The sequence below is a fragment of the Ischnura elegans genome, chromosome 3 (assembly GCF_921293095.1).
Source record: "Ischnura elegans chromosome 3, ioIscEleg1.1, whole genome shotgun sequence".
NCBI classification, from domain to species: domain Eukaryota; kingdom Metazoa; phylum Arthropoda; class Insecta; order Odonata; family Coenagrionidae; genus Ischnura; species Ischnura elegans.
Window position 1 is genome coordinate 79,058,245 of NC_060248.1, and position 25,890 is coordinate 79,084,134.

The window sequence follows — 25,890 nt, forward strand, 5'->3', positions numbered from 1 at the left end:
CCAGTGTCAGCCACAACATCTTACTCTACCATGGAATCGAGTGGAGGACGCACTGGTACAATGATGAGTGGGGCAGGTGGAAGTGGCGGTGCTGGTAGTGAGTGTTCAATTTGCTACGAGCGATCGATAGACAGTGTACTTTACATGTGCGGCCACATGTGCATGTGCTATGAGTGTGCTTTGCAACAGTGGAGGGGGAAGGGTGGTGGCCATTGTCCATTATGTCGTGCTGTCATCAAGGACGTCATTCGCACTTACAAATCCTGATAGCATTCTGCAAGACGTGGAGGCCCCTCCACGAGGAAGAGAGACTCTGTTGTTGGTGTAAATATCTCTGCAGGAAGGAGCAATTGTTGACATTTATGGAAACAGTGCGTTGATATAATTGACTCGTCAAGGGAAATGAAGCTGAAACGTGTTGGATCTTGTTTTTGTGGAATGGATGGATTGAAGAGAACCTGATGTAACCTTTCACAAGTGATCTGACTGTTTGGGTTTACGGCCTTGAGTGAAGTGTGAGTGGTTAGCCAATGCTAGCACAGCCATTTGGCCGGTTAACGGAAGACTCCTGATTTTATGTGAGATCCCAATGGCTGAGCTGTGAGATAGAGATAGTGCCTGCTTTATAAGAATGCCAGTACTCCTGTCTGTTAATAGCCAGAGGATTTACCAAAGAAGATGTGGAAATGATAAAGAACCTTGAACCTTTTGAGATATATTTATTGTTTATTAACATCTTTCTATTGATATTTATTGGACTTAAATTCAAAACATTCTAGTCATGTCATCGTACCTTCATTGCAGTCCCCCTTCTTTCATTGAAGTGAAACTATGGAAGTAATAGAACAGGGATGTGATTTATTCCCAGATTTTCTGCTCTCCGTGAGCAACATATGGCTTAAAATATTACCTCCTTGCATTTTCTCATGTTTCTTTCAGCTTATTTTTACCTGATTGAAAATTGCAAGCCATGACAATTCTTGGCCTGGCTTCATGTCCTCATAAGACTTAAAAGTATTTTGTATGTTTGTGAGCCCTGTATTAAATGTTCCAGGCTGGTTTCACCCTGTTACCCAACTTTTACTACCTCTATTTTCAAGAGGTAATTTTGTGGCATTTTAAGTTTCAATTGGATGTGTCTTCTTTGTGAACAACTTTCTTAACTAAATGTTATAAACTCAATTTTGAGGTAATTTATTCAAAGCCTAAACAATTGAAATTGAATTTGATGAATAGCAATCATCCAACATATAATGACTGAATTTCATCATGCCTTGGGATTGAAAGCATTTGCGATAAAAAGTTTTGTGACCCACTTTCAATCAAGAAACAATACCATTGGGGTCTAAAATAACAAATTATATCTATGTGAGAAAAGAGGAGGAAGTAATGAGTAATTCATTTAAATACCAATGTTATGTATGCATTGTTTATACCAGAGTTGCTTTATTTTTGGGTAGGAAAATTTATGATTTTTCACTGGTGGTTTTCTTTATATTTAGAATGGAGATGTGAAATTGCAAATGAGAGGTTCATTTCTCGTATTCCATTCGTTGTTTTCTGTTCCAATTCATTTGAATGAAAAAGTCTGAGATCTTTTATGAAGCTGTCACAAAGCTCAAATTTGTGGATAGTCATTAGAAACCATGTATTTCTCAGCACATAGTGTATTCTTTCTTTTTTTAATATATTTTGCTGTTTAAGTCTAGTCATGTTTGGGTGAGGGTAATAGTATCTGCAAGTGAATGATGTTTGTATCTCCAGAAATCTTTTTTTGCAGACTCTGCCTTTATTTATATATTCAATCAGTTGAAATTGCATTATTTAAATTGACTGGCATATTTTTATTAGGGAAGATGATGCATTATTTTGATATATTTTTGGCAAGTGAAAGGGATGCGGCAGATATTATTTCTGTATTTTTATAATTTGACATCTAATGGCATTGGTGGTACTCGTCAAGCACTCTGGTGGATGAAATTATTGAAGTGGACTATTCTGTATAATGGAAGATGTCTTCCCACTTTGATTTCAATTCTGCTGTGAGAATGTTGTGACATCCTTCCTGCCTCTCCTCAGCTGACTGTTCATCATAGTGCAATGTTTTCCACTAGCTCATGTATGCAAGTGATGTTGCTGTAGAGTTGCACTAACTCTCATCCTTACAGTACATGATTTTTTATCTGTGCATTGTAATGCCTGTCTTGGAGCATATATTTGTAAGTTTTCAGGTTGTATATCTTGAGAATAAAAAATCAGTTTATCATGAAATCTCAATTCTTATTTTTATTATAAATCATAAATGGTCCCCAAAAAAATCAAAATGTTTAAAAAAGTGAGCATACTTCAAATTGACAATGAAGCTAGATTATTGGATGAGGAAAGCACTGGACTTCAACCTTTTTCGCTCCCCGTACCTGTAAAATAATGAAAAATGGAATAAATAACTTGAGTCACCTGGAAAGCATTGTGTTCAAATAAAGATTTGGTAGGCTCATGATTATCTTTGTCTTATATTTGTCCATTGAAACACATTGTGAAACAAGAAAACTTCTTTTATAGCATGAAATGGGTATTGCAGATGTTCACAGTGTCAGATTAAAACACTTGGGGACTGCTGGCAGTTAAAGTGAAGGACCCCCTTTAGAGATGGAGGAAGGGTTAAAAGAGCCCCACGAGAGATCTTGGGGTTAAAATCTCATAGAATGGTATATTTTGCATTCATCCGATGATTGATAATAAGGTGGGGATGTGAAAATTCAGTATGCAAATGCTTATCTATTCACAAATTTGCATTCCATTTTTAAAAACTTTTTTAAATTTACTCAGTACCTATCTTAAAATATTCCAAGATAGTCACTGCAAAGAGAAGCTCATTTAAATAAAGGGAGATAAAGTTTTCCATACATATTTTTTGAATGATTTTAAAAGCCCTCTTGTTTCATAGAGATGTGGTCTAAATATGTAGTTTTCTATCATCAGTGGCCTGTGGTTTAATAACAATAATAATATTTATTAACTTCATTGGGATAATACATCCACGAGTTAAGTCAAGATAATGTAGGATAAAATACAAACAGAAAATAAAATACAATACACACGAGCTATACAAACACACAGCTAATCAGTGGGATTGAGGTCATAAGTTAATATACAACACCAGTTAAAAACACATTTATACTGTAGTAGCTGTTTTCAATTAACATGTGTTTCAGTTTGGCTTTGAATGGAATTGATGAGGAAATGGAAGGGATGGTGATAGGAATCTTATTGTACACAATGACAATGGAGAGGTTAGAAAGAGAGGAGAACCTTTTAAATAGAGGCTATAGGGGTGTTGGAGGAGGTGTATGTTGTTTCTGGAGTGTGTGTTGAGATTGTGTAGGTTGGCGTTAATAGGGTAAACATGAGGATTGTTTCGAACAAACATGGCACAGGTAAGGATATAAGTTTGGAGGTAATGATAAAGGATGAGGTGCGGTATAGGTAAGGTATAAAGGTTTGAAGTCACCCATCCTAATCCTTTCTGAATACACTCTGAGTGATTTTTCTGTGCTAATAGGTTGTATAAGTACCAAATCTTTAGAATTCCCCTACAGAGGACAAGTAGTGCACTGCTTGCCCTGGTGAATGCTGGCGAGTTTACAGCCAGCAAGAATTTGCCGACATACACACTTATCATCTGGTAGAGAATAAGGGTTTAGGAATGTGCACGCCAGATAATCTGCGTGATATGCATCAAGTAGAGCTACTGTATGGAACCCCTCCAGTGGATTTGGAACTTCCAACATAATACCATGCCAGAGGAATGACTAAGGCAATGTTTTCCATTGAGGAGAAGATGTTTTCCACTATGCAGGGGATTGATGCCAGGGTGACTGATATAAATCTGTAGCATAATTGAGCAGTGTATGCAGGTTCAAAGATTTTCCTGGTGTTGATCAGATATTCTCTTCGGGTTTTCACTGCATCTGATGGCTTTTGGCGACAACAGTTTAGACCTGAAGACGCTGACTACAATGCCAGCGAAACTGTTGTCGCTAAAAGCCAACGGATGCGGTGAAAACCCGAAGAGAATGCAGAGATCGAGCAGTGTATGCTCCTAATTTTTTGGCACTGAGTTAATTTTAAAGTTTTCACACATTTTATCGAGGTCGCAGGGGTAAGGAGTGGAAGGGGTTGAGGTGGCAATGGAGGTGAGGCAGCATATTGCTGATCTCACTGATCTTGTGCACCATTCACCATGCCACTGCCCACTGCTTCCATGCTCTTTTGAGACTTGGCAGCTCCAATTAATCAGCATAGAAATTCAATTCAGTAGTAATAACTAATTACATTAATTGAGTGGTCTCAAGACCCTGAGGATTCAACATCCTGAAGACGATGGGAGAATCAGCCATAGAAACATCAGCTCTGACTGAACGGCTCACTTGGTGGGAATCCCATGAAGAATTCATCCACATTGTGTGCCAGGAAAGCACCAAGTCTTATAGGAGAACTGGGATGGATACATTGGATATTTTGCTGAGTTGGGTTTACGTTGCTATAAGTATTGCTGGGGTCATTACCAAAAGGCATATGACCATTGCAATATTATCATAGAATTCATTTTACGTGTTGGGGTCAAAATTGTTCAATGGATTTATTTTTGCACGTGATTTCAAACTATGAGCATCAAACCTTATACATTGGATAACTTCACCTCCCAGTAAGCAATGATATTTGGAATACTAAAGTTTCAGTTCATTTTTTTAGATCCTCCTGCATTTGATTTGTTTGTTCATGCTTTTAGCAACTTAGATACTCTTGGCTGTCGCTGCTAGTAATTTACGTAATTTAAGTAATTCCTTCTCAGTAAAGGAAGAAGTAGGTTGCCTTGTCCCACACTCTGGCCTACATTTCACCATCATGATTCTCCATCAGTCAGTCACCTCACTTCTGTGTCATGAGCTTGATATTGATTAAAATTGGGTCATCTATCCCTCCAAACTATTTCTTAGGAAGTTCCATTAGCTTGCTATGAAGAAATTTCTGCTTATATCTCAAGCACACAAACACTCACAATAACTACAGTAGTGACCATGTGCTTACAAATTAAAAGAATGAAAGGAAAACAACACCCACTCACCTCGCAGATTTGTCCCTAGAGAAACAAATGTCTGCATAGGTACATGCACGCAGACTCAGAGGTTTCCAAAGATTTATTCTAGAGCAGTAACCAAATTTGTACTTGTAAAAATAAGCTAGATTAAAGAAAGCTATACATGTGATCGCTCATTCACCCCACAGATTTGCATCATGGAATAGGTTTTCATGGAGGTCTCTAGCACAAGGATATTTCCTACAGCAGTAACTGTCAGTGACAATAGGAAGAGGAAGGGGGTTTGTAAAAGTCCACAAGATTAATCTGCTGACACTTTTTTTGCCTAAGACTCAGGCCTTCATGAAGAAGTATACCAGAAATCAAACTTGTGTCATATCAGTTTAACATTTGAGGTGTAAGGTCGAATTCCTTCGAAGGGGGAGGTGGGAGCTGATGGTGGATAAGTAGTAGTATTTGATGCATGGCAGTAGAGAAGGGAGAGGGTAAAGGGGGTGGGGTAAGCCAGAACTAGATGTGGTTAGGTTGTGATTTTCCGTTGCTGTTGCAACGTAAGGAAAAAAAGCTGAAAGACTGTGACGAAAGGAAAAAAGTGATAGACTTGGTCCCTATTTGTAGTGTTGCCCATGTTTCTTTGAAAGTAGACGTATTCATAGAAGTCTAGTAAATAATCACAGGCATATTTTATAAGACTGAAGTTGTTGATGTTGATTGAATGGGATTTTGATGCCATGTCTTAAGCATCAGATGATTTGTTGAAGTGTTTTAGTCTGTGACATATGTGGCATTCTCAAATGGGTATTTTGATGTCTCTTTGTCACTCGGAGCAGATGACTTTTATATGCCTGATGGAAAGTCAATAGAATCTTTGGGATTACCGAGGAGAAACTCACGCTTTTTAACTCCTTAACTGGGGAGAGCGACTATAGTCGCAAGCGGACTCCGCTCCCCATGTGGGGAGCGCGACTATAGTCGCGTGTGCCGTCGCGTCGCAATGTTATGCGGAGAAGGCGTGAATATTCATTCTTTATGCATCATTGCATGTTTTTTGCTTTGTCAGAGGTTCTATACCAATATATTTTAAGTATATTGCCATTTTTGTGCAATAGCTTTACTATAAATTTTTTTTCGAAAACGGCATCTCCGAAAATCGGTGGATTTGCTCCCCACCAAGGGTTACTAGCTTATTATATACCCAGAATTCAGTCGTTTTTGTGTCTTACTTAATTTTAATTGTATAACTTTGAACATGCATTGATGGCTTGTCCACAGCTTCTTAAACTAAACCTCAAAGGTTGGATTTCATTATCTTATTAATTTTTCATATAAACGTCCATCATATTCACCCTTTCCTTTTGTACATCAGTGATAGTTGACTGACTCACACCTCAAATAGATGGCAAGAATATTTAATCCGTGAACTGAATAAAACAATGACAAGTGGTGATATTTTTCAAAAACTACAATGAGCTAACTGAGAGCATTACAAAGCTTTTACACCAATGAGACATTTGAGGCTAGACACAGCCAATGGAGATTCAGAAATCTCAGTTTCTGAGAGGCATGAGAATACATATCATCTTAGACTCTCACTATGATTCAAGGTCCTATACAGAATGTATAAAATAGGAAAGATATTTTTCCAAGCATATTGGTAAAGTAATTCTTTATATATGTATATAAATATCTATCGATGGGGAATTTTTCAGTACTTTCATTAGGCTCTGTGCAACTTTTACTAATTATTTTGAAGTGAAATTCAATGTGACTAGATAATATAGTGTTACAATTATTGTTTAAAAATAAAAGGAAAAACAGATTGACCATGCTTTGAAATTTTAAGTGACCAATGACAGAAGTTAAATTTTGTGGTTCACTGGTGCATGAGGTGAAATATTCATCAAGTATAGTATCATTTTAGAATGTTTCTATGAGTTTTACTTACTTGGGTCTCCCCTGTTTCCTTTTGCCATGTCTGTCCTTTTTGTGGCATTTCAAATCATTTTTTTCCGCATTTTTTCGTATTCCTCTTTTCTTGGTGCCTAGAAAAGAAAAAAAAATATTTAAAAAAATGTCTATTCTTTATTCTCAACCCACTCCTTCCTAAACTGCCCCAAAAACCGGCCGTAAACATTTCCCTGTCATGCATGAAGTTTAAATACCCATTTTCCCCACTGGTAGACCTATTTTTCTCCGCAATGAGTGGCACATGCATATGTGTTATTCATTAGTAGTAATTTCATGAGCATCACACTTGAAAAAAAGCTATCAAAGTACACATGATGATTTTTCCCTAAAAAACTTTTCATTAAATTCATTACAACTTGAGTCCCAAGAAACATTCACAATTTCTTATACCTTTTTTCCCTAGGTACACATTTCCCTGCAGCCATGGGAGCTTGCTAAAACCTAAACTTTAAATCCCCTCTTCGTTGGCTCTCCTTGGATGTATTGTTTTATGTAATGACATCCTCGCCTTGACCTCGACATGAACCATTGCCTTGTCAACACTTAATTCCCTACCTGGTTTATACTTTTGATGAAAAGTTTCCATTATATCAAGAACTGGCCTAATTTAATGCAATGCATCAAAACCCTCCTCTCCCTGTTTTTTTTCCTGAGTTGTATCACTAATATGGAAATATTGTGTGTATTTACCAAAGGTCATACAGCCACAAACAATTGAGTAGTCAATATATCTTGGCTATGCCAGTAATCACTGCTTTCAGGTAAATTAAATATTCCCATGTATACAAGCACTCCAATGTATGCTACCATTTCATCGCACGTAACATCTACCCGGTCTTTGTCAGCCTTTCCTGTGGAATGTTGAAGATGTTCTGCATATTTTTTTGTGTTCTTGACAATGTTGTAAAAAAAATCTTCACTCCCTAGCATATATTTCAGGAAGGAAAATTCACTGTCACCTATCGCCAAATTATGAATAGGCCCTCTCTCTTCTTTGAACTCAGACGGTTCTTCAAAAATCAGGCCATCGCTCCTAAAGTCATGCACCTGAATATTAACTGTTAAATCACTCCTACTTGGGGTAACGTCATCCTCCAGTTCTACTTCACTTGATTTGTCACTATCACTGTATCCTTCTTCTCCATTCAAACAACTAGAACTATCTGAATCACTCGAAAATTCACTTATGTTCACTTCCTCTGCGATAGCATCCTGACTCAAAGAGGCCATGGTCAGAACTGAGGGGCATTAGTTTTCTTTCCATTTGAGCTGAGCTTCGCCTCCTTGCCATATGAGATAGGAAAAGTGTGAGTGTGTGTGACCACCTACAAACAGAACTGAGGGGCATTAATTTTCTTTTCATTTGAGCTGAGCTTCGCATCCTTGCCATATGAGATAGGAAAAGTGTGACCACCCACAAAGAAATATTGCCATTAGATATGACAGTCACTCTAAATGACACAGGGCTGGCCTAAGGTTTTTGTATTACATCATTTCAAAACTGGCCATCATAAAAATCCCTTCGTAATGGCTTTACAATATTCTCTCTTTACTTCCCAGTTAATGTACCACGCTGGAACAAAGTACCTTATTGTCTCGGGATTTTAGCTTATGGTGACAACGTTCTGCTTCTTCTTAATGAAACTAGAGATAAGAAGGATGCTTGTGCTAGCAAAGATAAACACTCTCAAGATAAAACAGATGCCTATGAAGCTCAAAAGGCTGCCCCAAGTATAGCAGGGCAGGCCGGCCAGATTCAGCCAGCTAATGAAGGAGCGACTTAAATGGCGGTGGCTGGTTTTGGTGGTTGGTTAGGACGGAGTGGAGAATGAGGCATTTAAACTTCAGTAGGGAGAGGGTTAATTTTTGAATCCTTCATCTTAAATGTCTCACCACTCAGTAAGAATATGTTAATAGTGCACCTTTTGATAGTCACAATGAGAAAAAATAGAGATATTTAAACTTTCGTTTTAAATCACTTCAAGCAGTGGTGTAGCCAGGAATTTCGTTCGAGGGGGGGGGGGGTCCAAAACCAAATGACATTTTTGAGGGTTCAAGGAGAAAATGGCAGGCATTGAAAAAGTCCAGGTCCCCCTGAGTCCATTAGGGGCCCTTTGCCCAGGGACCTTAGGGGTTGTGATGATTCATATAATTCAGAGGAGGAGCCTGCAACTTTGAATTGATGATGACATAGTTGATGTTTCCATGTGTTAACTCTAGTTTATATTTATTTTTAATAATTATATGTACTAAAAGAATAAATTTCAATTTTTACAATTATATTTACACATTCACCCCAATGCATAGTGGCAATTCTAGCGGGATGTATTCAATGATATGAATATGAAACCATTTACCCCGGGCTAATTTATATTATCTTCCAATGGCTATACTCTTATAATAACTTAATTACATATCACATTACATTCTAGTAGGGTCAGTGTGATTCACTGGCAGGTCACACCACATCATATTGTGGGTACCATTATAACCCTCTATAGTAGCCCATGCCTGGGGTGAATGTTATTTGTAATCTGATAATTGTAATATCTACGCAGAGACACCAAGTGTTATGAAGGTGAACTATCTTCCTCTTTGTATGTTTTTTGTTTTTACTTGTATTTCCGGTTGTCGTTGTTCATCCGTGATCGCGAATAGACGTGTAAATTTAATATCCGTCTTATTTATTTCCAATCCTGATCCGTTCCTACAGTGAATGTGTTTAAATTCTAGTTCACAGGTGGTAAAAAGGGTTTGTTTTCAATATGATTTCAAAAAAATTATGTGTCATGAATATCTACTTACTTTTTTTGGGTTGTGTCCAAGGGACCTGGAAGGGAAAAATATTGAAAAATGTCAATAGATGGATATTTTTTAAAGTTTGAATAGCATGAATGCTGTAATTAGTGAGTTAATCTGATAGTATTTTGACATGGTTTTAATAATCTCAGCTACATTTCGCACTTATTCATAAATAACTGGTACAAACATCATTTGGTTGGAATGAAGTTTGACTAATTTTGGTTATATAATAATGAAGCAAATTAGTGAGCTGGTTTTGTTGAAAATATCTTAATACAAGGCTTTCTAGATTATTTAATTATTCAAAAGTTCCACTTGAAATTCGAGATGGCCTAGGGCTTGCAGGCATTGGTGGATTTTTTCGGTAAAAAATACAAGCAATATAGCATGAATTTCAGCCATAAGCAAACCAAAGTTATGTGGCATTACAAATATTGGATAGCAATATACATGAGGAGTTATATACTCCAATGCATGCACACACAGTATGCTCTCGAGTCTCGATGATAGATGGCTCTTACTGTTTCATCTCACCTCAGGGACGGCCCTAGCAGGTGCGGGGCTAGGGGCGAACCTTCAGTGCGGGGCCCTTCACTTAAAATATTAAACTCTATACCCCATCTACAAACTTGAGCATTTTGAATCCCTACCATCTATGGCTAAGTATGTGACAAACGCAAGTGCACAATAAAAATTACTGCATTATTATTCCTTTTTCATAATATTATTTTTTGTCCAGCACGAACTTTACAATACAGTAATAGTTGAAATTTCGTTTTCAAAACTATCGTATATTTTAATTTTTTTTCATGAATGCGGGGCCCGGGGTGGTCGCCCCGGTTGCCCCGCCCTAAGGCCAGCCCTGTCTCACCTGACAGCCTGAACTAGATCATATAATATGGGAAAATGCGTGATGGGACAAGGGTCTACTCAGGATCACAACTAGGGGGATGAGGGGGGGGGGCAAGCCATGGTCTAGGGGGGCGAAAGCCAAGTTGTTACATTTTAGTATGGAAAAGGGGAATGAAACCAACATTTTAAGAAAACTATAACAGCACTTTATTACCTAGTTTATGAGATTATTTCCTTGAAAAAAGTTTTATTTTAGCTACATATCTTTTTCTAATACATTCATTTTTCATGGGTTTAAAGAAAATTTTTTGAGTTCTTTCGTTTCAATTCAGCGCCGATTTTGCTCAAAGACTTTTGCAATTTTTGCTTCTCTAATCTTCAGCTGCCCCCCCCCCCCCCACCCCCGGCCCCTTGCTGAGTACGCCCATGTGATAGGAGACTACAAAATGTATAGCTTATTAATGAAAGTTATGGTTGTCCAATCAGTGCTTGCTAAGTGGCAATAAATTATCAAAGCTGTTAAGTGTAGGAGATTCAGGTGCATTGAAAATCTTAAAACATCTAACTAAGCCAATAGCAGATACAGAAAAAATTCAAGGGGGGGGGGCACAAAATATATCTTGAGTTGTCTTTACTTGTATCGTAATAAAAAATGATCATCTGCGAAAAGTTAAAGATCATTCATTAATATCATAGCGGTAAGTCATCTGAGACATTGAGATGTGTTATTTTTCAACAATTATTCAAAACTCCACTGGGGGGTTGCCCCCCCAGGCCTCTCCATCCCCCCAGAAGCATATTCCAAGTTACGTCACTGTGCCTATCTACTACAATAGGGATATAGCCCAAGGAAAAGAAAATACAACCAAGGGCATACCCAGGATCATAACAAGGGGGGGCAAGCCATGGTCCAGGGGAGGAGCAAGCCAAGTTGTGACATTTAGCATGGAAAAGGTGAATGAAACCAACATTTTAAGAAAATTATAACAGCACTTTATTAGTTCATGAGATTATTTCCATGAAAAAAATTGTTTTATTTTAGTTACAAATCTTACACTAACAGATATCATTTTTCATGGGTTTTAAGAAAATTTGTTGAATACTTTCGTTCCAATTCAATCCTGATTTTGCTAAAAGACTTTTGCAATTTTTGCTTCTTGGGGGGGGGGGGGGGGGGGGCAGTTGCCCCAACTTGCCCCTCATTGGGTATGCCCATGAATACAATTCTACTTTCAAAAATATGTACATATATTCATGCATTAGTTTCACTCACCAGTGCGTCTTCTGAGATAATATTGAATTCCACTTTAAACCCTTCCACCACTTCATCCCACTCAGGAGCTGATAGGAAACCCTCATGCTCAGGTGATGGCAGTGATGTTATGCAGTTCTCCTCTTCAGATCCTTCAGGAGTCGGCTGGTATTCTTCTGTATCATAGTCGATATAAACACCCATTTCATTTTCATCTTCATTCCCCATTGCATCAATAGCACAGTGAAATGAGCTTGAATCCACTTGAGAATTTGTTGATCTAAGCATAATTCTGTAATAAAAGCCCATTATCAATTGTCGTGATATTTCTCATAATTATGTGTCCAAATATGTACTTGCCTGACTTTAAAGCCTGGACAGAGTAAAAACCAGAATAATAGAAAGGAAGTCAAGGTATGTGATAATACATATACCTATGCTTCATACTTAGTACCACTTAACATCAGTTCCACAAGAAATATTTTCATTCTTTGTGAGCATTAGCTTCAGTAATACTTCTCTGCTTGATAAGAATTTTGATGGTTAATATTGAATGGAGCTATATAAACACTATTTTTTCACAACCATTCCCTTGGAATAGGATTTTATGTTGAAACTATAATAATAATAATAGATTTATTGGTCGTTAAGTAAATAATTTACACTTGACCTCGTCAGTTCAGTGTTAAATACATATAATTACAGTTTGCATACTTATATAAGGAACAGGATTATTCAGAAAACGATATCAGCTTCCTGAGTAAAAAACTCATTTATGGAGTACAGTGCTTTAGATGCTAGCCAGGAGTGTACAACAGATTTAAATTTAGTACTGTTGCTTCGTCTTGCAGACGCAGGTAAGTGATTGAAGAGCTTAATACCCATGTTTGAGAAGGAATTTTGTGTTATATTTAGACTCATTTGACCTGCAAATAGGTGATTCTTTCTTCTAGTGTCGTGGTCATGTATGTCGGATCTAATTGTGAAAGACTCGAGATTGTGTTTCGTATGTACAAGTAGGTACTCTATATACATACAGACTGTAGATAGTGAGTATGTTCAGTTTCCTGAATAATGGCCTACAATGTTCTGTAGAGGGAGAATGAGTTATTATTCTTATGGCTTTTTTCTGTAACTGAAAAATAGATTTTGTAGCTGGGGCATTACCCCAGATCTCTAGCCCATAACTCAAGTGACTGTTGAAAAGAGCATAGTAAATGGACTTGAGATGTTCTGAGGGGATTAGAGAGCTTAGCTTCCTCAATACGTACAGTGATTTTGAGAGTTATTTTGTGATCTCTGAAATGTGTGCAGTCCAATTTAGATTTGAGTCTAGGTGAAATCCTAAAAGTTTTACTGTGTGCACATCGCGCATTAGGGATTTTAGGCTACAGATGAGATTTAACGTTTTGTATTTATTTAGTGTAAAACCATTAGTTTTAAACCATGTTGTGGCTGTACTTAGATTGCTGTCAAGAAGGCTGTTGGCATCCGATAAATTTTTGCAGTTGTGCAATATTGCTGTATCATCAGCATACAGGATCGAGTCTGATGGGGGGTTGTTGGGGAGATCGTTTATCATTATTAAAAGAAGTAAAGGTCCCAGGACAGAACCCTGGGGAACTCCATATTGAATTTTAATTGAAGAAGATTTTTGCCCATCCAGATCGACACATTGAGTTCTACCAGAGAGATATGACTCGAAAAGGGATAAGTTCTAAACCAGAGATTCCGAAGAATTCCAGTTTCTTTAGAAGTAAAGGGTGATAGACACAATCAAAAGCCTTGGAAAGGTCACAGAGAGTTAGCAGAAGGTTTGATTGTTCTTCAAGAGAGCTTATGATTTTGTTAACAACCATTTCCAAAGCCTGAGTGGTAGTTTTTCCTGAACGAAAACCATATTGAGAAGGGGAGAGCAAACAATTGTTTTCTAGGTAAAGATATAATTTGGATTTGATCAGAGCTTCAAAAATCTATATTCTATCTTGAACTGGGGTCAAAACTGTGATGAAATGCCAACAAACCTGAATGGATAATAAGCTGTTTAGATCTCTTTCATTGTTTAATAATTACCTTGATATTTGGCAAAAGATTTTGATATTTAAAACAACTTCAGTGTCCCACAAACTGATCTTTAACTGTATAACTATTGGAATCATATGTTTGATATTTTATTTCACTGACATGGTACCTAGTTTGTAGAGTTTTCAATGGACAAGATGGTGAAAGAAAGTTTCAACCTGATTCTTCTACTGAGTAGTGCTGTTTTATATGTACATAAAATTTAGTGGCATAACTATGAGAGGGGATCTGAGATAGATACCCAGTAAACACAATGAGTTGCAGCAACGTTGCAGTCAGGTTGCACGAGGTTGCAGAGGTTGCAGGGCTGTTGAGGTCTCTTTGCTACGTCCTGGTAACGTTGCAGACAGGTTGCACGAGGTTGCAGAGCTACTAAGGTCTCTTTGCAACGTTGCAGACAGGTTGCTTTGCAACGTCCTTACAACAATTTTCCCTCATTCATTAAAATATGAAAATATCGAGTTAAAAGAATAGGTAATAGTTCTTGCGCTAAAATGAGGCCAAAGCTTTAAAGTTTTTAATTTTTGCTAAAAAAAAATTGCAAATAAGGAATAATAAAAAAATTTCATTTGAAACGACACAATTTAAAGTATTATTTATTAAAGGTTGCATCACGTTACGCTTCTGGTTGCGAAGATTTGTGAAAACGTAGTAAGGATTAAATTTTGGCAGTAAATTAGACGTTTTCACAACGTTGCATGAAAGTTGTTTGCCCAGTTGGTTGACGTGAGACGTAGCTGCAACGTTGTGGCAACCTATATGGTTTACAGAAGGTTGCGGGCAGGTTGCAATCATGTCACGTGTCACGTTGCAAAGATGTTGTGAAGACGTTGTGAAAACGTAGTACGGAGGACGTTTGGCAGTAAATAAGACGTCACAATGTTGCATGGAACTCCCAGTTGGTTGCCGTGAGACGTAGCTGCAACGTTGTGGCAACCATTATGGTTTACAGGGTACCCAGTAAACACAATGAGTTGCAGCAACGTTGCAGTCAGGTTGCACGAGGTTGGAGAGGTTGCAGGGCTGTCGAGGTCTCTTTGCTACGTCCTGGCAACGTTGCAGACAGGTTGCACGAGGTTGCAGAGCTACTAAGGTCTCTTTGCAACGTTGCAGACAGGTTGCTTTGCAATGTCCTTACAACAATTTTCCCTCATTCATTAAAATATGAAAATATTGAGTTAAAATAATAGGTAATAGTTCTTGCGCTAAAATGAGGCCAAAGCTTTAAAGTTTTTAATTTTTGCTGCCGATTTCTCCCGACGTGTCGAAAAACTATGAATGTGTTGAGCTTTACTCAGAAAATGTACGCACATTTCAGCTCCTTTCGTTTTGGTTGCTATAGCAAATGTTCCATACATGGAACGTTTGTATTATCGCCGATTATGTATTACAGGCGGTCCTCGACTTTCGTACACTCGACTTTCGTACAATTCGCACTTTCGTACATTCAAAATTGACACCTTTTACTCGACTTTCGTACGCTAAATTCGGACTTTCGGACGTTGGTCTGTAATTTTTTTAAAATTCCCGCGATGTTTATTGCGCATCCCAACATTCAATTGTTTCAAATGTCAGTATCGGCAGTATATACGAACAATACGAACGTATATAATGAAGGGAATTGTTGGTAATTGACTCAATGTGATTTATTTGGGAGGGAGACTGCCTGCTATAGACTCCTTTATCAAGAGAAGAAGAAAGCCTTCATTGGAGATATTTTTCAAAAGAAGTTGACTAGACATCATCGAATAGCTTTCAATAAAACTAGTAAGACCTTTCTAATTGTGTTTTTTCGTTTGAGTGCTGTTTAATTCATGTAAACCTTCAGCAACGATATTGCACGAAATATCACCCGAATTCCGTTTGTCTTTTGTCTTTTTTGAATAACATGCGGAATATACGCGATCACGAATGTCACCTGCCAAATATCGAATTTTGGTGTAAAAATTAAAAGGTGTCCAGAGTGCGGGTTCAACAAATACATTTTGTTATGCTTCTTGATATGTCCTTTTATTTATAGTGGACGTAATAAGTGGAATGTCAACTTAGACGCCAAGAGGAAGTTTCACTCGATAGCCAACGGAGTTCTTGTTTTTTAAACTTTTATTTGCACTTTCTGCCTATTTTCGAAAGAAATTAGATGATTTGAGGAGTTTTATTAACATATTATTAAAATTAAGTCAATTGAAATGAATTCCGTGAAAAAAAAAGTTTTAGTACGTATATTCCGCTCTTTTGGAACGCAACCCCTAATTAGTATGGAAGTCAATGGTTCGACTTTCGTACATTCGACTTTCGTACAAGTTTTTGGGAACGCATTGTGTACGAAAGTCGGGGACCGCCTGTATTGGTATGTTGTACTTATAAAATCATTTCAAAATGGGAACTGCTCAATAAAACTACTTGTGTCTAAAATCCTTACTAAAATTTAATTTCAGATGCTTTCCGTTGCAAGCCCACATTAAAGGAATATGACTATAAGCACATAAAGGAGAAGGCAATTGACTGGTTCAGGCATGCTGAGTCAAGGCATCAGAGGGTGGAGGAAAGGAAAAAAATTGCAAATAAGGAATAATAAAAAAATTTCATTTGAAACGACACAATTTAAAGTATTATTTATTAAAGGTTGCATCACGTTAAGCTTCTGGTTGCGAAGATTTGTGAAAACGTAGTAAGGATTAAATTTTGGCAGTAAATTAGACGTTTTCACACCGTTGCATGAAAGTTGTTTGCCCAGTTGGTTGACGTGAGACGTAGCTGCAATGTTGTGGCAACCTATGTATATGGTTTACAGAAGGTTTCGGGCAGGTTGCAATCATGTTACGTGTCACGTTGAGATGTTGAGAACACGCAAAGATGTTGTGAAGACGTTGTGAAAACGTAGTACGGAGGACGTTTGGCAGTAAATAAGACGTTGTCACAACGTTGCATGGAACTCCCAGTTGGTTGCCGTGAGACGTAGCTGCAACGTTGTGGCAACCATTATGGTTTACAGGGTAACTATGGTGAGGGATAGATTCTCCCCCAAAGCTTCAGAAAAATAAATAAATAATTTATAACTCTTATCTAGTTGTGACTTGGCCACTAGAGTGAGTGAAGTTAGCTTTGTAGAAGAATAGGTTGTTCACAATTGCACAATTGCACACGTGCTAATAAACCTGTTAACTTTTTATACAACTAATTGTAAATGTTTTAATTAGAAGAAGTACCACACAAAGTTTAAAACAGGTAAAATTAGTTTTTTTTAAATCGGTTGTTGAATCGAGCGATGCCATGTCTTATGAAATCATCGGAGTTGTGCTGAAGATGGGATGACATTTCTTTAAACAAAGCTCAGCTGATACAATAACCCCCAAATACATATTGATGGAGGAACTTCTAGATGGAAATTATGATTCAATATAAATACTTGTGGGGTGAGGACGAAGAACATGAGGTCACTCTCAAGTGAGTGCCAGCAGTTGTAGGATGCAACCTTGGAATCCATCCTCAACACTTATAGTGTTAAATGTGTAATAGTATGCCCCTATGAATTTTCATGTGCAAGATGTAATATTAGGTCTCCCACCATTTAAAATTTTAAAAAATTCTGCCCAAGTGAAAGAGATTATTTCATATTATATCATCCCACCTATCCTATAAGAGGAAGAATTAAACTTAAAATTAATGCATTGATACAAGTAGAATATGATTGACCGACTTTCAAAAATATTGTATGAAACCCATCAGGAATAAATGCACTCCTTTAAATCAAGCCACCTTCAAAATGTTATGGATGGGGATGAGCAGCCTAGAAATTAGATGTACTTAGCGCTCTTGAAAAAAAGTGAGCTAGGGAAGTTAACCTCTATAGCAATAGCCATATGGACTGCTATGATTTAAATAAATCCTGAAATGTTAAGTGTGGGAGCTGGGTCGCCGACTCCAGGCAAGGGTGAACCTGTAGATGTAGTCATGGAATTTGGCTTTGGGAAGTCACCCTAAGACCACTGACTATCCATGGGGGTATGTTGGGTAACCCCACTAAAAGTAGCAAGCACACAGCCAGGGGGGACTGTTAGCCTCCATCCCAATTTTTTTTCCTTTGTGGTGACTACCCGAAATAATCTGGTAAAGAGACCACTCTGACATTATATTTTTCATTATCGTTACGTTTCATAAAGTCTGTCAATAATTTCAATGATAACTTTAACTTTGAGCGCTATGCATTTATGGGTACATGTCTGCCAAGAAGGAATGTTTCCCCTCCAGAAAACTTGTTAAATTCAACCTTCTGAGAACTTAAATCAACCCTAATTTCTGATGACATGTTCTTTTGGTACTGGAATGGGTTGCTAGTGCTGCATGAAGTGTAGCTGCTGCAATTGCAAGTTGTTAAAATTTTCCAGGGGGTACAGAAGCCTTCTGAGGGAACCCTGATAACTATGCCCATGGATGAACCAAGAAATTAATTCCAGAAGGGTCATTACTATCAAATTCCTGCATTGTTGCCATTACATACGATATTTATCATTTTATCAAAAAAATTGGACGGAGGGCAAATTTCCTTTATCTGATTGTGGGTTCCTCCCTGACTTTGGGGGTGCTTGCATGCCCAGTAGTTGTATAGGGAATGATTAGTAAAAAAGGAGATAATGTTAAATATAGGAAAAAATAGTGCTTGATATACAGTAAAACCTCTTTACATCATAATGAAGGGGACCAAATTTTGGGCAATTTGATGTATGGAGGTTCACTATAGAGAGGTTTTTGTGATATGCACCAATTTTTCATATCCTTTGGAAATGAAAGACACTACTGTCTTTTAAACCATTATATTTATGCATTTAAATAAACATGCATGCATTAGTGAACATATATTTATTATCTAATGATAACACAAAGTGAGCGCTATCGTGTGATTTTTACCATGATTCGAGAGAAAACGATGTGATCTCTCTTAATTCAACAGTCACTTAAAGTGATTAGGATAGTTGGATATCTTTTTTCTTATTTACTGATAGGCATACTCTCGCACGGAACAAAATGGCCATAACTAACTGTTATGTATGCACATTGTTGCAGAATAAAGGCGATTGGTGAGTTCGCTCATGCCTCCCCTCCTTTCCCTTCTTCTCCCCTCTTCTCCCGATCGTTCGCAGTAGTCTACCTCGTGCCCTTCCCGTGGCATGGCGGACACCACCGTTGACAAATAACTCGTGTGTTTCATTCATTGAAGCTATTGTTAAAGCACCTATCCCACAAAATGTTTCCCAACTCAAAGGTTTTTTAGGCCTGGTTAATTACTACTCTAAGTTTGTGCCTAAGCTATCTTCTATTGCAGCACCGTTGTATAATTTGTTAAAAAAGGATGTACCCTTTGTTTGGAGTGTGCCTTGTAAAAGATCTGTTGAGATCATTAAGCAAAAGCTGATATCAGCACCCATCCTAGCTCACTACAATCCAGATCTACCGCTTAAGTTGTACACAGACAGTAGTTTTTATGGTTTAGGAAGTGTATTAACTCAAATTCAAGCTAATGGATGTGAAAAACCTATTGGGTTTGCTTCCAGGACGTTAACCCCAAATGAACTTAATTATTCAGTGATTGATAAGGAAGCAACAGCCATTGTATTTGGTATCAAAAAGTGGAACCAGTACTTGTTTTGTAGGAAATTTACGCTGGTCACTGACCATAAGCCTTTATTATCTATTTTCGGTCCTAAGAGAGGCTTACCAGCCTATGCAGCCAGTAGACTACAGCGTAATGCACTCTTCCTATCAGGTTATGATTTTGACATTGAATATGTCCCCTCTAAAGATAATGGACCAGCTGATGGACTCTCTAGACTACCGTTGAATTTACAGGATTTAACGTAACCCCCCAAAAATCAAAAGGAGTGGATAGATGTAAATTGTGAGGGAACTTACTTGCAGTGTTTGAAGGAGAGTAATATACCCCTTAATTTTAAGGATGTAAGGGTGGAAACTAAAAGGGACCCTGAGTTGAGTAAGATTTTAGGCTATGTTTTGTATGGCTGGCCAAGGAATGTCGATGATGCCTTGAAGGCGTATTTTCAAAGGATTAGTGAGCTCACCATTGAGCAAGATATCTTAATGTGGGGTCACCGGGTCATAATACCCAAATCCTTAAGAAAATTGATTTTAAATGAGCTCCATATTGGCCATTTAGGCATCGTAAAAATGAAAGCATTAGCTCGATCATATTTGTGGTGGCCGGGTATTGATGTTGATATTGAACAACTGGCTAATTCCTGTTTACCGTGTTTATCACAGAGGCAAAACCCAGTGAAAAGTATGTTGCATGTGTGGGAATACCCACAGACACCCTGGCAAAGAGTTCACTTAGACTTTTTAGGGCCATTCAATGCCAAAATGTATCTGGTTATTACGGATGCATATAGCAAGTGGTTGGAAGTAGAAGAAGTTACTTCCACCTCCGCAAAGCAAACCATTTCCAAATTGAGACCCATATTTTCAAGATTTGGTCTTCCGCAGCATTGTGTAACAGACAATGGTCCACCCTTTTCGTCTAGTGAATTTGACCAATTTCTGAAGGAGAATGGAGTGAGACATACGTTCACACCATCCTACCATCCAGCTAGTAATGGGCAAGCTGAAAGCTCAGTAAAAATTGTCAAGAAATACTTAAAATGTATATTATTGGGTAAAGAAAATGCAGAAATGGCATTAAGTCAATTCTTGTTTGCCTATAGGAATTCAGTTCATAGCACCACAAAAGAGACACCTGCTAAACTTATGTTCAATCGTAATTTAAGAACCAGATTAGATTTGATCCGACCCAATTTACAAGAAACAGTTCATAATAGTCAGACGAAGCAAACTCATAATTCAAATGTGCATAACACCCGAGAATTATGCATTGGACAACCGGTACTCTGTAGAGATTATAGAGGCAAAAGTAAATGGATAGATGGTACAATTTCAAAGATATTGAGTCCAGTGTCATATTTAGTCCAACTGGATAACGGCATCATTTGGAAGCACCATATTAACCAGTTGATTGGCGTCCAATCTTGGTTAGACGGAATTGATGTCAAAAGCCCTGATTTGCCTTTCCAAAATGATGTTGGTAATGACTTGCCTAAATCACCAATGGGCATGGTACATGGTTCACCACCACAAGAGAACACTTCCATTGTGGAGAAAACATCGGGTGAATCCACTGCAGGGGTGCCCCTAACATCAGCTGATCAGGTGGTTGAACAAGTGCAACTTTCAAAAAGCCCAATACGTCGCTATCCAGCTAGAGAGAGAAAGCCAATCTCTCGGTTGAACTTGTAAGAGTGTGTCTGTGAAATTATTATTAGTTATTTTCTCTGTGGTTTATTGTGAAATCGTATTTTCTTTCTCCTATCTGAATGTGATTGATGTGCTGATTGTATAATCATAGATATGTATTATGTTACAATTTTTTTTTTTTTTTGTTATGGAAGTCAAAAATTAGGGGAAGGAATGTGTTATGTATGCACATTGTTGCAGAATAAAGGCGATTGGTGAGTTCGCTCATGCCTCCCCTCCTTTCCCTTCTTCTCCCCTCTTCTCCCGATCGTTCGCAGTAGTCTACCTCGTGCCCTTCCCGTGGCATGGCGGACACCACCGTTGACAAATAACTCGTGTGTTTCATTCATGGTTTCAGTAATGAACTACAAAAGAGATTCCCTAACGAGGTGAGGCGTAGAATATAACACTAACGATTTGGGTGAAAATTACAGCATGTTAAAGGTGTAAAAGAAAAAAAAAGTAAGCGTGAAATATTTATAGCTGAAAATGTCATTCCATGTTTATGTGAATTAATGGTCGCTATTTGTCTTGGTACAATTTGTGGAGGTAGTGAGGCAGTCTCTGGGATGTCTCCTTGGTATGATAAGGGGAGGTTTTACGATATAAAGAGGTTCACTATAAAGAGGTTTGCCTATAAATTTACATGTAAATCTGACGGGACTGTCGGGGTGGTATGAAGTATGGAGGTTTATAATGTAAAGAGGTTCACTACATAGAGGTTTTACTGTAATATTTAAAATATATGAAAAATTAATTTTCACTATGAGACCATTTTATCTGATGGTAGGACCAAATATTTAATCAATTTCCAATCAGTAGGATGTCAAAATGAATGTGGCTGAAAATTTCCTAGAAATTAAAATTAGTATATGTATAAAATTCTTTTTGGTTAGGAATCGTCATAGGTTAGGGCATTATCAAGTCTAAATCCAGTATTTGATTATCATCAGAGTTGATCATAGTGACTCTTCCTTTGGCAGGGGGGTAGGTGGGGATGGTGTGGGCAAGAGTACCCTCCTACTCAGTGGCACCTACTCCATGGGGCCTGAGGGGGCTCGAGCCCCCTCAAAAATTTGCTATGGGTGTGAGGAAAAAATGTGTCAGGTTTATTGATTTTCCCCAGAGTGTCCAGATATCGAGATTCAAGTTATCAGGGTGCTAATCTTAATTGTATGACTCTTCTAAAATGCTTAAAAAACTTAAAACTCACTACTTATAAAATTTCTCGGGGCAAGATCCCTGGTTTGGGCCCCCACAATATTATTTGTAAGTCGGTATCCCTGCTCCTACTACCACATATAGCTCTCTTTAGAGCATAAGTTTATTTTAATTTACAGGTCACTGTCGCATGATGGAAAAATACCTCAATCAGGCAGATGGCCAGCCCCTTCTAAAATATCTGGGTTCCCTCTGATTGGTGTCACTGGAGGAAGAGGGTATTTTCTAATTTTGAGGTTTCAAAATTAATCCTTCATGACCATTCGATGTTGATACACTCTGATCAGGCGCATACTCAGCATCAAATTTGGGGGAGGGTCCTAGTCCGGGTCCAAGGAGTATAAAATACCCAGGGAGAGAGGGGCGTTTTTACAACAGGGAGTGCAATGCTCTACATTAAATGCAACTCAGACTTCTCTCACATTTGGGATTTGTAGCCATGCATTAGCATATGCAATCCCTTTACTCCTTTGGAAAGATTAAAAAAAAAACTATTAAACTAATAAAAATTAAGAATTTTTGATCAAATTTGGGGGTCATGACCCCTGTGACCACCTGTCTCTAATACTCCCACGAACGGGATCGAATCATGCCTGATTGAACCCATTAGATTCAGAATCTGAAGAGCATTCTTAAGAGAAAGCTTAACCAGGGGCGCCGACTTATAAAAAATATTGGGGGGGCCCATATCAGAGGTCTTGCCTCGGGAAGAGGTTAAATTCAAAGTCTGTCGCAGTACCGAAACACTACCATGATTCACACCACTTGATTCAGTTAACCTGCTTAACCTTATAATTATTTGTTTCAACACACATTGTTGAATTTATTTATAAGGTAACTATCGTCAAACATGGGAAATAAAAATTACCAATATATTTTTGTGATTTCACAAAGCATAATATAACTTAATTATTTTCTTGATTTATTGAGGGGGCTCCGCTCCCCCAAACGAATCTTTGAGGGGGCTCGGGCCCCCTCAGGCCCCATAGAGTCGGCGCCACTGCGCTTAACTCCCGTTTGACCCATCTTTTTTCGTAAAGAATTACTCATTTTAAACTTTGCGCTACCGTCTTGAAATTAATATCGAGTTGCCTGTTCCTCAAAATTAAAAATTATCCCTAAGTATTTTCTCGTATGTGAATATTTTATGTTTAAGATGAAAACAGATGTTTACACTATTATATCCTGAAAATGTCAAAATTGCAACCTGAATTGTGGAAAAAAAACAAATTGCGGACCAGTCGATAGATCGAGTGATGCGTAGCAACCGTAGAGCAGCAGATGCTTGGCGGGGTAGGGTTGGGGAGAGAATTGGATAATTTATATGGGTGTGATATGAGGTGAAATAATAGGTTGAATCCGAAAAAATAATTTAAAATTTATCTATTCACTCGTAATTAAATAAACTTCTAAAGAGCAGCGAAAGCTGCCACCCTCCAGAAAGGTGGTGACGTCGACTGCGCATAGTTAGTTGAAAAAAATGTGGCAGGATACGAAATCGGCGGTGGGTTTGGTGCTTTTGTTTACAGCTCTCTTTTTTTAACTTAACACGTTGATCTATCTTGATTGTTAAGGCAAAAGTTACAAAGACAAAAAGAATCATGAAATACAAATTCGTACTCACGTTATTTCGGCGCGTTCGATGCACTTTATGTTGACCCGGGAAGATCAAAGTCCGGCCTTCTTCGATTACGGCGGTTGTGGAATGATAGCTTGTCGAGATCGGTGTTTTCTAAAGCAATAATATATCATCGCAAAGTGAGGGCCCAAGCATTGTCGCACGAAACCCTTGATGGCAAAAAATAATTAGGTTCCATTGTGGAATCCTTTGGAGGTGAATTTTTATTATTCGCGACGCGGGGATATCTATTGTTGATAGGAATTTTTGCTCGCAGTGGGGAGTTCTAACAATCCTCTTGATTTTTAACCTCGGACAAAACATTAGCAAGTTGGAAAAGAAGGGTGGGGTGAAAAGACGGAGGGGAAGTGAGTGTTTTGAACACTCGGACACCTGCGGCCATAATATTAAATAATAAATGCTATTTATGATCATTCATGAATTTACAAGACGCTCTAAAACGGGTAACAAATTAATAGAAGTGATGGAAAAAAAGGATAGAAAGCAAAGAATATAGAGAACAACGCAAGATATGGTCAGGTGATTCCGAGAGCACCTATCCTATGGCTCTGCATTTTTCGATAAAGTGACATTTCACAATATTTGCCTATAAATAACTATTTATTTAACTTTAAGCATTGTGCAAACTAAAAATTTAAGTGATTTAATAAAAATTTTGGTCTTCCGAAATTATGGTCGCCACATCCGAATTAACAGCTAATTATCTGTACAGGCAGGATCGGTCTATTGGTCGGCTGGTCGTCAATCGCCGAGGGCCCCGAGTGTAGTGGTCCCCCACAACACTTGCGTCTAGCGTGAGTGCTGTAATAAAAAAGACTTAGTTTATTTAAACCCAAGTTTTTTTGCAATTATAAAATTCTACGTTTTCCTTAGTTACTTTATTTACAACACACTCAGTGTTATAAAAAATAAATTAAATAAAGGTGGCAGAATGTAAAAAAAATGAGAACCTAATGCTTTTTTGAAAAGGATATTCCGAAAGGCTTTTTTTTGTTTTTTTTTAGATTCCAGAGCAGTTTTAAGGAAAAAATTCACTAAATAGATAACGGAACCATAATATATTATTAAATTTTATAAAATGTGAAATTCTAACTTTTCGCAGTATTTTTTCTTACGAAATTTTATTTTTTATCGATATTTATCTAGGTTTTAAGAGCCAGAATAGCGTAAAAATCTATTTGTCGTAGTGGAAAGTATGAAGGATGATAGGAGTAACTGTGAATAGCTCTAAATATCAATTTTGTTTCCAGCTTAACGCAATCTTAGTTTTATGTCCATAATCTGGCAATTTCCAGGGTGAATAGCTTTGTCATAGGCAGATGCCATGAAATTGTCAATGCTTCTCTCAGTGCAGTTAAAAAAATGTGTACAACTTAATTGTCATTTGCTGCAATAGTAACTTCTTCTTTCTAACCCTTCTAATTAGCCCTTGCAACTGATTAAAATTCCAATGAATAACTTTATTAATCCCAGATACTCTGTCAGGTAGTGGCAGAAGAAGGGAAGGCCGCACTTAAAAAAAACTTAAAATATCTTAATCTTTCAGGTGGCTCTAAAAAGAAATATTTTATTTCACGAGCTTAACAACAATGTGAAAAATAATTGATGATTACCTGAAAGCCACATTTCTACGAATATCAGTCCTTAGACGCATTATCGCCAATATGTCCC

The 25,890-nt window shown here is 37.7% G+C and overlaps 2 protein-coding genes across 5 annotated transcripts in view; one reads left to right on the forward strand and one right to left on the reverse strand.

Moving 5' to 3' along the window:
* The window catches only part of LOC124156050 (protein neuralized), a 567,572-nt gene extending 565,301 nt beyond the window's left edge, over positions 1–2,271 (forward strand). For all 4 annotated transcript variants that reach the window (XM_046530350.1, XM_046530351.1, XM_046530348.1 and 1 more), the window contains exon 10: positions 1–2,271. In XM_046530350.1, coding sequence (XP_046386306.1) covers positions 1–267 — 267 coding nt within the window. In that variant the 3' untranslated portion in view covers positions 268–2,271.
* Positions 1,783–24,381, reverse strand: LOC124156052. The gene is made up of 5 exons (XM_046530354.1): positions 24,205–24,381; positions 11,997–12,267; positions 9,875–9,899; positions 7,047–7,143; positions 1,783–2,417 (listed from the first exon to the last, which is right to left on the reverse strand). Exons 2-5 carry the CDS (start codon positions 12,261–12,263, stop codon positions 2,369–2,371), a joined length of 438 nt encoding a protein of 145 aa, XP_046386310.1. The 5' UTR covers positions 12,264–12,267; positions 24,205–24,381; the 3' UTR covers positions 1,783–2,368.
* Between the last annotated feature and the right edge of the window lie 1,509 nt (positions 24,382–25,890).

What these genes read in the sequence shown, in the direction of transcription:
- LOC124156052 (XM_046530354.1), bottom strand. Translation starts at nt 12,263, where the DNA reads ATGCTTAGATCAACAAATTCTCAAGTGGATTCAAGCTCATTTCACTGT. An exon ending in TTGGACACAACCCAAAAAAA is followed by an intron (nt 7,144 to 9,874) that starts GTAAGTAGATAT and finishes TTTCTTTTCTAG; the next exon opens with GCACCAAGAAAAGAGGAATA. An exon ending in AGGAAACAGGGGAGACCCAA is followed by an intron (nt 2,418 to 7,046) that starts GTAAGTAAAACT and finishes ATTATTTTACAG; the next exon opens with GTACGGGGAGCGAAAAAGGT.